This window comes from Suncus etruscus, chromosome 14 (assembly GCF_024139225.1).
Source record: "Suncus etruscus isolate mSunEtr1 chromosome 14, mSunEtr1.pri.cur, whole genome shotgun sequence".
In the NCBI taxonomy this organism is placed as follows: domain Eukaryota; kingdom Metazoa; phylum Chordata; class Mammalia; order Eulipotyphla; family Soricidae; genus Suncus; species Suncus etruscus.
The window spans coordinates 41,114,993-41,130,236 of NC_064861.1; the positions used below are offsets into that span (position 1 = coordinate 41,114,993).

Sequence of the window (15,244 nt, forward strand, 5' to 3'; positions counted from 1 at the left end):
TTTCGCAAGGGTGGGGAAGTTCTCTACTATTATCTTCCTCACTACTTGTTCTTCCCCTTTTCCATTTTCTTCCCCTTCTGGAATTCCTATAATTCAGAGATTGTTTCTCCTGTCTTTGTTCATTAAGTACCTTATATTTTCTTCCAGGGTTTTGTCTCTCCTTTCTTTTTTTTGACTTCTTATCTCAGCTTGCTTGTAATTTATCTTCAAGTTCACCTATATGATTCTCCACCTGTATAATTCTACTATTATGGCTTGCTAATATGATTTTTTAGTTCCTTCAGTTTCATTTGTATGGATACTCTCATCTTCTGAAAGAGTTCTTTGAGTTTATTGAATTGTTCATCTATAGATTTCTTAATTTTACAGGCTAGTAACTCTTTGATTTCTATTGTGAAACCATTAAGTGTCGACTTTAGGTTCTAATCTATAAGGTTAAGGCATTTTGGTGGACTTGGAGATTTGCCAATATTTCTCTCTGCATTCCCCACAGTAGATTTGTTCTTTAGCTTACCCATTGAACTTTGCAGTTAGTGAGTTGGAGTGCTGTTTTAGGCTGTTGAAAGATCCAGTCTGCCAGGAAGTTTGGCTGACTCCAAAGGGCAGATGAACAAGATGATATTGGAACCCAGAAGGAGATTGAGGGAAGGCTGGAGAGGAGAGGAGGCCCTGCTCATTCAAGCAAGGCCCTCACTTGCTCTTTATTTAAATTTTTTTAATTGTTCTGAAAAGTGAAGATAATGCCTCGCACCCATATTTTTCTTCTTTGAGTTGAAGTATTTAGTGGATTTCATTCAAGACAAAAAAGGCTTATGTTTTTTTTTATTTTAGAAATCTTGATAAAATTTGAATGAAGTGTCATGTTCTATGGAACATTAGTTAAGGTTTGATTCCCACCAAGCTCCAGGACTCCCAGACAGGAAGGCAGTTCCCATTCCCCTGCCCGATTAACTTAGGGGGACAGTTCCAGTTGTAGAGATCTCAGAAAATAATTCACACAGTGAAAAGGTACAAGAATGGGTTCAGGAAATCCGGTGCTCAAACAAGGAATTCAAACCACAAAAGTTTTCTGCTCCTAAGATGGAGTGCAGCTCAGTGGAAGAAGACCAAAGAATGAGCTCCAGCCTTCCTCACACCCTTTCTTTTATTGACAACAACCTAGGGTGGGATCAGAATCCCAAGTAAGGAATAATCCAATATGGTATTGCTAGCTCACACCCTAGGGTGGAGTACAGTTATTGATTAAGGTAGGATCAGTAACCCAACACTTGAATAATTAATTTTTTATCTAGATAGTTAGTAGACTTTTAGAGTATTTATCAATTGAAAAAGAAATATATAGCATTTTAATATATTTGTATCTTTAATGTATTTTGTTATATAATATTTGTCTTAGATATTATTTAAATCACATAGAAGTCTACCTGAATTGGCATTTTCATGATGTTTCTGGGAGTCATTCTTTTGACAATGTTATATTTAATGCTAACATTACAATGTTTCTTATCTTCTATAATTAAAAATTCTAGTGAGATCTTGAATACCCTAAAGAATAACTGCTGATGAGAAATCAAAGATTTATATCACAATATTGGGAATGTGGTATTCACTACTATAAAAATAGTATATTTAGAGCTTTTATTTTTTAGATTCTTTGTTAATTATAATTGGGCTCAAAATTATTTTTATTAGGATCTGTTAGCCCAATAGCTTTTTTTGTGTGTGGTTTTTGGGCCACACCAGGTGACGCTCAGGGGTTATTCCTGGTTATGTGCTCAGAAATCGCTCCTGGCTTGGGGGGCCATATGGGACACCTGGGATCAAACCGATGTCCATCCTGGATCAGCCATGTACAAGGCAAATGCCCTATTGATGCTCTATTGCTCCAGCCCCAATAGCTTATATTTAATTAATATAGTACTAAGTATATAGTCAACTATATAATTCATCTTCTTCCACAGGAATTAGATAATTGGATAAATCCACTTTATGTATAAGATGCCAAAAAAAATTGGCTAACAAAAAAGAATAGTCTTATATGTTGTTAAGATGTCAAATGAACAATTTTAACTCACAATCATTTTTTTTTACCGAAGATACAAAAATTTTTTAAATTTTTATTCCTCCTCTTTCCTCCAGAGATAAATGATGGAAATAACTCCCAATCTCCAAGCTGCTTTTTTTTTATTCATCCAAAATAGCCTTGACAGGTTAGCCCCTTTGATAATGCTCAGATTTATGGCTCTTCATTCCATGGTGTTCCATTATTCTGTCTATACCATCAAAATGATTAGTAGGCAGTGGAGAGCAAGGAAAGAAAGGTGATTCTTTGGAGTCAGCTGATGTCTGTCATTTAATGAACCTCTTAGAGATGGTTAATATTGTCCTTGATTCTCATTGCAGCTGGTGATGACCAGGTCTTTCTAAAAATTTCCTTCATTTTTATTCTGTATTACAGGGCCCACTGGAAAATGATTTGGTAGTTCATGTCGCACTTGTAGCAGAGAGCCAACGGTATGAAATTCAGATGGATGTATTCTTTGGGGATAAAGGGAAGTGAACTTATTGTTTTATACTTGTAGTTCTGCGATAAGTGGAGAAACTAATTTTATAAGCCCTTTGACAGGATTTCAATGATATAATAATATCATTTTAAGTAAAAAATAGCACTTTTTTATTTAAAAATGATTTTGTGAACCCAGAACAATTATAGTCAACAGAGGTTTGATTCCTGCATCCCATATGGTCCCCAAGCTCATCAGGAGTGATTCCTGAGGGCAGATGCAGGAGTAACACTGCCCTGTGTGGCCCAAACACCAAAATAATAATAATTTTAATTTTGTAATATAGTATGCATAATATCTTATAATTAATAGTAGAAGTCATGATACTTCAAATAAATTTTATATATATTAATAAAATAATTTTGTTTTAGTTCATATTAACGTTAAGTATTGTCCAGTACCAGTTTTGCCTGAAGTACAGTTTTGAAGACAAAAAGATTATGGGAATGGCTACAGTCACTTTTGACTCTCTGCCACCTATTCTCAAAGCTTCCATCCCATGCTTTATGAAGAACCGGGAAAGCTTCCAGATTCCATGGCAAAATGGCATTTGGCCAACATTAGTAAATTAATAATGTACTACAAGTAACATAGTCTCTCCTTTATAACCATAAATGCATTTTCTAAAAATATTTTTCTTTTCTCTCATTCAGTCTTCAAGTTTTTCTCAACACATATGGTATTCAAACTCAGACACCTCAACAGGTAGAACCCATTCAGATCTGGGCTCAACAGGAGCTTGTGAAAGTATGTGATTCTACTTTTTTATTTTCTAATTTTTGGAGATACTAAAGCATGATGATTAGACTAGTCTAAAATAAAGAAGCATAATTTGAATTGACTTAAGAAATGGAACTATTAATCTTAAAATCTCAGCTGAAAAACATATTTTGTCAAACATTGTTACTCAGAAAAATCAACTTCCTTTTTTGTATGTGTATACATTATATTCATAGGTTTGCTTATCTCCTATTTTTGGATAAATTTGTTTCTCAATTTACTGAGCCTTAAAATAGCCTATTTTAACCTTAAATTTAATAGTTCTGTGTAAAATTGGGCTTTACATTGTATTTTATTATTTCCTTTTATTAGCTGTTAAAGAAACCTCTTCTCAATATTTATTAGTTACTCATTTCCTTTTCTCTTGCCTGGATATTTGGAATCTGAAAGTAATTGGGTTTCAAAGTAATTCTAAACTAATATCTGAATTTATTAGATACAATTGCATAACTGCTTGGGATCTTCTTTAAAGGTAATTTTTGAAAGCTTTTGCAAGTACTATTCTGCAAATGGATCTGGAAGTAGCTTTATGAATATTCTTGTTTGTTTTTTTTTTTTTTTTTTTTTTGGTTTTTGGGTCACACCCGGCAGTGCTCAGGGGTTACTCCTGGCTCCATGCTCAGAAATTGCTCCTGGCAGGCACGGGGGACCATATGGGACGCCGGGATTTGAACCGATGACCTTCTGCATGAAAGGCAAACGCCTTACCTCCATGCTATCTCTCCGGCCCCGAATATTCTTGTTTGTAAGATATAAATGTTATTGAATTTTTATTCAATAAGTACCAATTTTCTTTTGGTATTTGTTAAAAATTTCACTATTGGAAAAAATATCAAAGTATTTAGAATATACTTTCTCTGGGCTAGAGAGATAGCTCAACAAACTGGAGTGCAAGCCTTGCATATATAAGACCCTGGTTCAATCCTTGACTGAGCACCTTTAGGTTTCCCCACAGGAACATGCTCCCCCAAAGAGAAAAAAATATTCTAAGGTTATCAAGATAAAGTTATTATATTGATATATATGTGATCAAAACTTCAAACTGCAACAAAGAAAAAAATTAGATAAATAAGTCACAACTTGAAGAAGAACATGCACAGCCTCACAATTGCTACTAATCATGATGAACCTTATGTACTATTGACAACAAAACCAGAACCTGTACATCTTATCACCAGAGTACTAGATGGGGGCCAAAGTGATAGAACAGCTGGTAGGGTGTTTGCCTTGCACATGGCCAAATTGAGAACAACTCATGGAATCCCATATGGTTCCCTGAACCTGCCAGGAGTGATTTCTGAGTGCAAAGCAAGGAGTAACCCCTGAGCATCCCTGTGTGTGGTCCAAGCAAAAGCAAAATCTAGAGCACCAGATGTCCCATGGTCCTTACATTTCCTCTCATAAAATTATACTTTTCTTCTCACCATTTATCACTCCCCATGAAAGAGATAGCTCTAAAAATGAGTAGATATGACTCCAACATATAACTGATGAAAAGCTGTTTTTTATGATAAATTGGGGTATATAAGACCTAAGAGGAACTGAGTATCCACAGGCAGCTCCAACGACACAAGATCTAAGGCTCCAACACTGTGCACTTATCACTCAGACTTTATTTTCTGATATCTTGTCTAAAACAGGAAGTATGGAGGGCAGGGATATGATTCAGGGCTGGAGCTTATGCTTCATATGTGTAAGATCTGAGTTCAATCCCTAGCAGTGTAATCAGCAGTGAAATCAATTATAGATCTATATTTATCTTTGAAAATTGAAAGTATTTGAGGAAAAAGGACTCTATAGTGTTGTTCACTATTTTCAATCAGTTGTAAAGCATAATGGTTTTTCAATACAGTTCAAGCCTTTGTCTGAAACTACTGATGTTGCAGAATCAATATTCATATATGGCTCAGAAGAACATTTATATTGCTTCATCATTCCTCCATCAACTACTTCCTTTGAACCAACTATATACTAATTATAGTGACAACTAAGATGTTGTACATCCTGATAGAAAAAGATAGAGCCAACAGTAACAGACATATTTTTATGTAGCATAATAAATAAGGGACATTGATGATAATAATTTTGTATATGATGAAGTTGACATTTGAAATTAATTCAAATCAAAAATCAACAGATTATTATATAATTAGTTTAAAGTTTACATTTAAGTCTACCTCTCATCAAGTAAAGTAAACATTAAATACTTGTGTAAATTAAGTATTTAAATACTTCAGTATTTGTGTTTTACAGGCTTATTTCCATCTGGGTATCAATGAAAAATTAGGACTCTCTGGAAGGCCAGATAGGCCGATTGGCTGCCTTGGTACATCAAAGGTATTCATTCATAAAATGTACTTTTATGGAAGCGTTCAAATTATAATACTATAGACTGAAGTGCAATTTGACATGCTGTATATTCATTCTCACATTATATTATATACTTGGATTAATTTTCTGAATTATCATTTTCTGCAAGTAAATCTTAGTTTGTATATTAGCATAAAAGTCCTCTAAAATGAATAAAATCACACTACCATATCATTTTTAAGTGTCTTAAATGATTACATTGTAGCATTATTTACTCTAATACTGTTATGTTATCGGTTTTTTTTTAATGTCACAGTTGTGGTGATTTACTTTATTAGCATACTGGTATAATCAAGAACCCAAAATATTGATATTATGTGATTTTAGAAGATATTTTATGATTTCAAAATAAATGTTTTAATTTTACTAGAACTTATATAATTATGTGTTTGCTTTTTGTCTGCCTTGTATTTATTTAAAAAAATTATTCTTTATAGATTTACCGCATTCTGGGAAAGACTGTGGTTTGTTATCCTATCATCTTCGACCTAAGTGATTTCTACATGTCTCAAGATGTTTTACTGCTGATAGATGACATCAAGGTAGCTAGAACATCTTTTTTATCGAAATAGGATGACTTTGTTTCTAATGATTTTTATCATGTTACTTGAGTGTCCCAATGTGACTGTGGCATGATGTTAATACAGTATAAAATATGAAAATAACCCAAACCTTGCATAATTTTTTGGTTTGGGGGGTCACATACACCTGTATTCAGGATTTACTTTTCTATCTCTGAGCTCAGTTGGCAGTATTTAGTAAACTATAGTGGATGTCAGGAATCTAACCTGGCTGACTGCATGCAAGGCAAAACACCTTACCTGCTGTACTATCTCTCTAAGACTTACTTGTAACTTTATAATAAAGTCTTCTCTATGTAAAATTGTATAGTTTTGATTATATAGGCTTTTTACAAATGGAATGAAGGAATTCCATTTGTACAAAGAGGCAGAAAGAAAACTGGTTTGTATGCCATGTTACATAGCAGTAATAATTATCTCTTTTTGAGCAGATGTAAGTTAGTAAAATAATTTTACTTAGGAAAAATGTCAAGTGAAAATTCAGCTACATTATACTCCCAAGTCAGTTAAAAATTCCCATTTGTAGAGCAAGCTTAAGGTCTGAAAACATAAAGGTCAAGAAAGCATAAAAGTCTGGAGTCAGATTACATTTGTTAACATCTGGGCTCGTGTTCACCAATTGGGTAATCTCAGACAAATTACCTGATTTGACTTTTTTTTACATTATTTTTGTAGCTAACAGTAATAATGTTGTTCTAAATTAGTATATGTTGAACACTTAGACTAGTACCTGACACATGGTAAAGTTACATGTATGTATGATATAATGCATAGACAATAAAAATCTAGTCACTCTCTTCACATTTGTTTCTTATGGGGGGAGATTGTCTTCAGGAATTACTCCTGGTTCTGCACTAAGGGATGACTTCTGATGGGTCAAGGGGCCATATGGGGTGATAGGGAATTGAGTATAAGTCAGGTGCATGCTATTCAATTGCCCTACCTGATATCTATTATGCCAATCCATATTTCTCCATATTTCTCATAGGCTATATAGAGTCATTCCAATCTATTCTGTTATTATATAACTTCACTGTAATGTGAAAATGAGAGTTAATCTAATTAATTCTATTGTATTGATTAAAAATATATTGATTTTTTTTTCTTCTGGGGCTACTTTTGAATCGAATCTCCCCCTAAAATCTCTCAGAGCCTGAAAACATGTATAATATATAAATTTTACAAAAATATTCTTTAAAATAGTTACCTACTTAATCTGTAATTTTTATACTTTCAAACTTATATACTTTTATATTCTGTACCTGACAGGACTATAAGTCTTCAAAATGAATTACCTAGATAAATGTTTTGTTTTTGTTTTCTTTTGCCACTAGTAGTTAAGCATCCTGAGAATCTCAGGTTTTGTGTCATCATATTTTACCTTATTTGTATGTTTTGATAGAATGCACTACAGTTCATTAAGCAATACTGGAAAATGCATGGACGTCCACTTTTCCTTGTTCTTATTCGGGAAGACAATATAAGGTAAGATGAACAATAATAGTCTTGTTTTATTTTGGAAGTGGTCTTTATTTTTTATTTGTCAGCATGTGGAAGAGTAGATCTGGAAAAGGTATTTAGTATTAGATTATTGAATCCATTTGGTTATTAATATGCTCATTTAAAATGTGTTTGTATTTTTTAGAGGTAGCCGATTCAATCCCATATTAGATATGTTGGCAGCCTTTAAGAAAGGAATGGTTGGAGGAGTCAAAGTTCATGTTGATCGTCTACAGGTAGTGTTTTGACTATAAAATACATTATAAAACAGTATATTTTATTTTCTGTACAGTTAAGTAATATAGTTCTATTTCTTAATAACTGTTTAGTTTAAATTTTTGTCTAAGATTATGGGGCCAGTGGTAGGGCGTTTGCCTTGCACGTGGCTGATCCAGGACAGACCGCAGTTCAATTCCCCAACATCCCATATGTCCCCGACACCAGACATATTTGTCCCCTAAGCCAGATTTGTGAGCACATAGCCAGGAGTAAGCCCTGAGCGTCACTAGGTGTGGCCCAAAATTTTTAAAAAAATTATATTTACCTATCTTTTTATTTCTGTTGTCTCATGCTAGTTTATCTGATTCCTTTAATCTTATATTTTAATTATTATGATTTCCCAAGTATGATTAAAACTTTTAAATCTCTCCACATTTTGCTAATGAGGATACTGACATCCAGTAGTAAAATGACCTACTATAAAACTTTATTTTGTAGGTATAGTCTGACTCCCAAATTCAGTGTTATTTTTCATACTCTGCAGTAAAAGCCAAACTTAAAATATTCATTGTTCCATTCAGAACATTAAATTGGAGATATGGTACAGTGGTAGGGCACATGCATCTAATGTGAATTTCTGGTTTGATACCAGCACTACACACACACACACACACACACACACACACACACACACACACACACCCCTAATTAATGTGGTGCAGAATCATGTTTCAAAAAGCTTTGCATGTACCTATGGGAAGTTGGATTCAATTTCAAGCACTTCATGGTTCTCTGAGCACTGCTAGGAGGAGCCCAAACATGAAAAGGAAATAAAAGCAAAACTAGTATAAAACACCAGTTTTATATCCATGCTATTCAAAATGTCACAGCATCTAATTTGTAGAAGTTTTATGTGGTTCTTCTTTTAGCCTTAATAGCTTTTCTGCCCACAATTTTCTCTTACTACACTGTGTTAGCCAAAACAAATTAACTAATGTATCCTTAACTTGTTAGCTTCTGTTCCTCTGTTCTTGCCATCTCCTGTGTCTTCTTTACATGTTTACCAGGTTTAAAATCTTTGCTTGAAATCTGTTTATTTAACAAACTTAATTGACTATAGAGTAGATATGAGCCTGTATCAAAATAGATTTTGTTGGGCTTGGCACTTTCATCTGCCCCAGGCACAGAATTTGGTCTCAGATAACTGGATAGGCCACATAAAAATGAGTAAATAAGTTTCCTTGTTCAGACCCCAGAAACAGGTTTTAGTGTGATTGCTAATTATTTGTCTATGTTGCCATTTGTAGTAATAAGTAGTTGTTGAGATGAATCTAGAATATGTCTGAGTGTTAAAAATTGCAAAATTCCCTATGTCCTGAGTTTTTCACACTAGGAATGAACAATAATAAAATAGAATAAGTTAATATATGTAAGATAAATTTTTATTTAAGAAGTGCCTTACTTGGTGTGGATAAAAGACTCCCAAGCCATACTAATGATCCTAGGAGGTATTCTTGGTGATTCTCAGTCAACCACATCATACTGATACCATGCTGCTTAGATTTGTGATAAAATAAACTTAGAGGCACTGGGAATATATCTAGTGGTACATAAGGGATCACTTGTGCCTTTAAAGAATAATTTACAATTTAAGTATTTACAATTTTATTTAGACACCATGGTTGGTTAATACTGTTAATGATAGGGTTTTATATGTAACATAGTCCCCTCTCCACACCATCCCCCAGAGTATCCCTTCCCTCCACAATTGTCACTGTGACTCCCTTTACTTTTCCTTCTCTTTTTTTTTATGTTTTTGCTGTATCCTTTTATTTTCTGAATTTTCTTTTTCTTTTCTTTTCTTTTTTAAATTTAAACACCATGATTACAAACAGGACTTTACTTGGGCTTCAGTCACCAAAAGAACACCCCCTTCACCAGTGCAACATTCCCAGCACCACACCCCCTGCTTGTATTTGAATCAGGCATTTTACTTTTCTCATTCATTAACATTGTCATGGTAGTTATTAGTATATTATTTCTCCTAACTGCACTTACCCCTCTTTGAGTTAAGTTTCATATTGTGAGCCCGTCCTTCTGGCCCTCTTCTCTGGGCATTATCACAATGTCTTTAATTTTTCTTAAAACCCATAGATAAGGGATACTATTTTGTGTGTCTCTCTCCCTCTGATTTATTTCACTCAGCATTATAGTTTTCATGTCCATCCATCTATAGGAAAATTTCATGACTTCATCTCTCCTGATGGCTGCATAAAATTCCATTGTACCCTTCCCTTTCATGTGGTAGATCCCTACCAAAAACCAGTTCTCAAATTCATTTGCCTTTATTTGTTAATTCCTACTCTATAACTCTTTTCTAGTTTGATTGTATTATTATTTTATTCTTATAAAAGCATATAAATTAGTTTTTGTTTGTTTGGGGGTCACTTCTACTGTTACACGGGTCTTATTCTTGGCTCTACTCTTTTATTCCCTTAACTGAATTATCTTAACTCTCTTTTTTTTATATAAAATCTTTATTTAAGTATCATGATTACAAGCATGATTGTAATTGGGTTTCAGTCATAAACAGAATGTCCCCCTTGACCAGTACAACATTTCCACCATCAATGCTACCCTTCCTTCCCAACCCCTGCCTGTATTCAAGACAGGCATTCTACTTCTCTCACTCATTAAGACTGTCATGATAGTTGTTAGTGCAATTATTTCCCTAATTACACTCACCACTCTTTGTGATGAGCTTCATATTATGAACCAATCCTTCCGGGCCTCATCTCTAGTGTCTCTAGACATTATTACAATAATGTCCTTAATTTTTCTTAAAACCCATAGATGAGTGAGACTATTCTGTGTCTTTTTCTCTCCTTTTGACTTATTTCACCCAGCATAACAGAATCCATGTACATCCACGTATAGGAAAATTTCATGACTTCATCTCTTCTGACAGCTGCATAATATTCATTCTTTATACGTACCATAGTTTCTTTAGCTATTACAATATAACTTTTTAATGAAGTAAACATCTCAGGTTTATATTTTTTTTCAGAAAATTATAAATGATACATGTTGCTAAAATAATTGTGGTCTATACACATTCATTTACATGAATCACGTATAAAACTATGTTCATTTAGTTTATGACCTTAATTAGAATTTAATTAGATAAAAATTAGATATAAAATTAGATATAAAACTATGTTCATTTAATTTACTTGACCTTAATTAGAACTTAGATAATCACAGAAAATAAAATGACCAAATATTGGTTCCAAGAATGTGGAAAAATTCTGATCAGAATACATTTATGTTCCTCAAAATGGTGACTTGACAGTATCTTAATCATTGGATAACACTGAACTGTATTAAAATGGCAGAATAATTGTCTTTTTTAAAATTAACTTTCTTTGACTTTTGGGTCACACCCAGCAATGATCTGCACTCAGGAATTACTCCTGGAAGTGTTTAAAGTACCACATAGGGTGCCAGGAATTGCTCCTAGGTCAGGCATGTATAAAGCAAGTACAAGGATAGTACCTGTAGTATCTTTCTAGTCCCTTTTCAAAGTAATTTTGAGTATTTCGTACTTTTTAATTTTAAGAAATGGGGATGTGCGTTTAGCTAGTTTATAGTCAGTGGTAATCAGGAACTGCTCCTGTCTCTGTGCTTAGGGGTCACTCCAGGTGATGCTTCTAAGATGATGGTGGTACTGCGGATTGAAAGAGGGCTGGCTCATGCTAGGGAAGTCCTTCTCCCATATAATACCTCTCCAGACTCTCAAAATATTTTTAATTTAATTTTAATTATAGCTAAAAAATAAATACCCCAAATTCTAAGAATAGGAAAATAGATGTTTTTAATTCTAAGAACAGAGAAGATACAGTTGTTAAAAGGTGTTTTTGATTTTCCTACTTATCATTACTATTAAACATGTAGTTTGATATATATATATAACTTGATATTTCTGGGTGATACATTTTACAGAGATTTATTTTCGGATGATTGCTTAAGAAATTACTTAATATATATTATCTCAGGGCTAGAGAGTTAGTGCAGCATGTAAGGTACTTGTCATGCACACTTCTAACATGGGTTTAATCCTTCGTACCACATCTGGTTTCCCAATTTCTACCAGAAGTGATATTGTGGAGTAAATCCTGAGCAGTAATTCCTGAGTAGTTAGGTGTGGTTCCATCATTAAAAAAAAGAAAAAAGCAGATTTACCACAATCATAAAAGATAAAAATTAAATATAGATATAGAGAAAGCTGTTGACAACATTCACCTTGCATTGATGATGCAAAAGGTCTCAACATAATGAGAGGAGAAACTTATCTCAACAGAGAAAAGGTCATATGCAGCAAACCCAATGAAAAGTATAGGCACAAATTAGAATAGAATCACTCAATGAATTTAAGAGTTGTGATTTTTTTTAATTACATTTTAGACACTGATCTCAGGAGCTGTAGTTGAACAACTTGACTTTCTACGAATCAGTGATGTGGAAGAGTAAGTTCATGTTGGGCTGTTATTGTGTATCTTGAGTTTGTATTAGGAATACAAGAAAGCTGCAATTTTACATTCTAATTCCTAGGCTTCCAGAATTTAAGAGTTTTGAAGAATTAAATCTTCCTAAACATTCAAAAGTCAAACGACAGAGCAGCACCCCCAATGCTCCTGAACTGGAACAGCAAGTGGATATTGCTATTACCGAATGGAAAAACAAATCTACCCATGAAATTCTTCAAAAACTTGATGTAAGGAAGATGCAATTTCTATATGGCCCCAAGTAAAGTCAATAGAATATGAACTCTCAAGGACAAGCCATATTGTTTTGTCCTCTTAGAGAAGTTTTCAACTAACCTGGAAGTAGATCACACACCTAAACTTGGAACAGTTGAGGGGTTATTGAAACATTTTCCTGGATGTCTTAAAGATGTTTAAGGATTAGGGAGAAATTTCATTATTCTGAATATGAAAAAGTACTGTGTGGTACATTAAAGAAGTAAATAATCAACTATGATCAACTTAGGTCCTCATATTTCTCTTTCATAAGTCTTCTTTCCAACTTTCATCTTTTGTGCCCTAGTATTCAGGTCTAGTAATTGCTTGGTCTTTCTAAACATTGAGAAAGTAATCCTATGACCATATACACATACATATTAAATTAGCAATCTAATGTTATATATTCCTATATTTATTTTTATTTTAAAAGAGAAATGATGGAGGAACAGTCTAGTATTTATACAAGAAAATAAATTCTAATGGTAGAAATATATACTGTGACAGATAATTAGATCAAACTAAATACATTATCAGATATCATCAGTCCTTGTTATTGATCAATATTCTTGTGTAGGCATAATACTTAGTATGACTCTGGTATAGAAGGCAAAATAATTAATAAAATTATCTCAAATATAATAAGAATTTTATACATGTTCTTGCCTTACATATCTTCACAATAGGTTGATAACAATATAGTCTCCCCATTAATGGAAAACAAAGTCATGAAGGAGATAATTCTTAGAAACAACTCAATTTCTATACATTGCTTATCTTGTATCCTAGAAAAACCTGATGATCAAATAAGATTCCCAAATTCAGGAAGCATGTTTCTCTAACATATGTCTTTAAGTTATTTCAGCAAATATTTATATAATATATGTTCGTAGCATGTCATTGCTATACCAGAATATTTTCTCTTTCTATTTTTTGTTTCCAGATTAGGTAATTACTTCCTGTAGTAATTTTTGTACCAATTTAAATAGTTACTCACAATAACTTACCTTTTAGGAATGTAATAGTCTGGCTAGTCAAGCTATCCTTCTGGGCATACTACTCAAAAGAGAAGGGCCTAACTTCATCACAAAGGAAGGTAAGAATGCATGCTTTAGTTTAAATATATAAGACTTATTTTATTTAATGATAAGATTTTTCTTTTGGATACTATCAAATATGCATGGTGATTATTTACTACAATTTTATAAGTTATTCTTTCTTTCATTTATTTCCTATTTTTATTTTTATTTTGTTTGGCATTAATATATATCAAACTCAGTCCATGCAAGAGATGTGAGACACATTCTCTACCACTCAACCATATCACTGACCCCTTTTAACTTTTATAAAAAAAATCTTTATGAAAATACCCTAAAATGGGGCTGGAATGATAGCACAGTGGTAAGGCATTTGCCTTGCATGCGGCCAACACAGGACGGACCCTGGATCGAATCCCAGCATCCCATATGGTCCCCAGTGCCTGCCAGGAGCGACTTCTGAGCACAGAGCCAGTAAACACCCTGAGCGATGTTGGGTGTGACCCCAAAACAAAACAAAATACCCTAAAATATGATAAACTTTAATTTATAATCTCCAAAATTTCTTTCATGTAGTGATTATTTAATTATTTATTATAGATGAATAATTATTGATCTAGATTCTCCCATTGTCTATAATTTATAATTTTATTTTATTTTATGTAAGTTTTTAAGAACAATATTAAATTATTATATCTATCAGGGCCAGAGCAGTGACACAGGCAGTAGGACTTTGCCTTGCACTTGCTAACCTAGGACGGACCTTAGTTTGATTCCCTGGCATCCCATATGCTCCCCCAAGCCAGCTGCAATTTCTGAGCACATAGCTAGGAGTAAACCCTGAGCGTCACCAAATATATCTAAAATAACTAGTTCCTCCATCATCTAAAATGGTCATTTGGAATAGAACATGGCATGAAATAGCTTTTTAGAAAATTGTGTTTTATGAAATGTTAATAGATTATTAATAAATTGTTAATAAAAATAGATCATTTCTAATTATAGCTATGTTAACTTTTCAGTATAGATAAAAGCCAACTATCTCTGAATTCCATAGCTGTATATGAATTTGTTCAATCTACTTATTTCTCCAGGAATTAAAATAACATTTTTGTTAAAAGTGTTAGTTGCATTTTAATTAAGAAAATAAAAAATTTCAATATCATATACTCACATTAAATAACTTCAATGGCTGGGAAAATTATACTATTTGTGGCTATCTATTTTAATATATCAAGTATAGAATGTTAATGAATATATATACATCAATTTTATTTTATTTAGGGGAGGGCACACACGGTCACGCTCAGGGGTTACTCCTGGCTATGCTCAGAAATCGCCCCTGGCTAGGGGGACCATTTGGGACGCTGGGGCATCAAACTGCGGTTTGTTCT

At 33.3% G+C, this 15,244-nt stretch overlaps 1 protein-coding gene across 1 annotated transcript in view; it reads left to right on the top strand.

Moving 5' to 3' along the window:
- The window catches only part of PHKB (phosphorylase kinase regulatory subunit beta), a 273,872-nt gene that overhangs the window by 198,093 nt on the left and 60,535 nt on the right, over window positions 1-15,244 (top strand). The window contains exons 15-23 of the mRNA XM_049786246.1: window positions 2,459-2,514; window positions 3,218-3,311; window positions 5,598-5,681; window positions 6,152-6,256; window positions 7,698-7,780; window positions 7,941-8,031; window positions 12,479-12,540; window positions 12,626-12,788; window positions 13,828-13,909. Coding sequence (XP_049642203.1) covers window positions 2,459-2,514; window positions 3,218-3,311; window positions 5,598-5,681; window positions 6,152-6,256; window positions 7,698-7,780; window positions 7,941-8,031; window positions 12,479-12,540; window positions 12,626-12,788; window positions 13,828-13,909 — 820 coding nt within the window. The remainder of the gene's footprint in view (window positions 1-2,458; window positions 2,515-3,217; window positions 3,312-5,597; window positions 5,682-6,151; window positions 6,257-7,697; window positions 7,781-7,940; window positions 8,032-12,478; window positions 12,541-12,625; window positions 12,789-13,827; window positions 13,910-15,244) is intronic.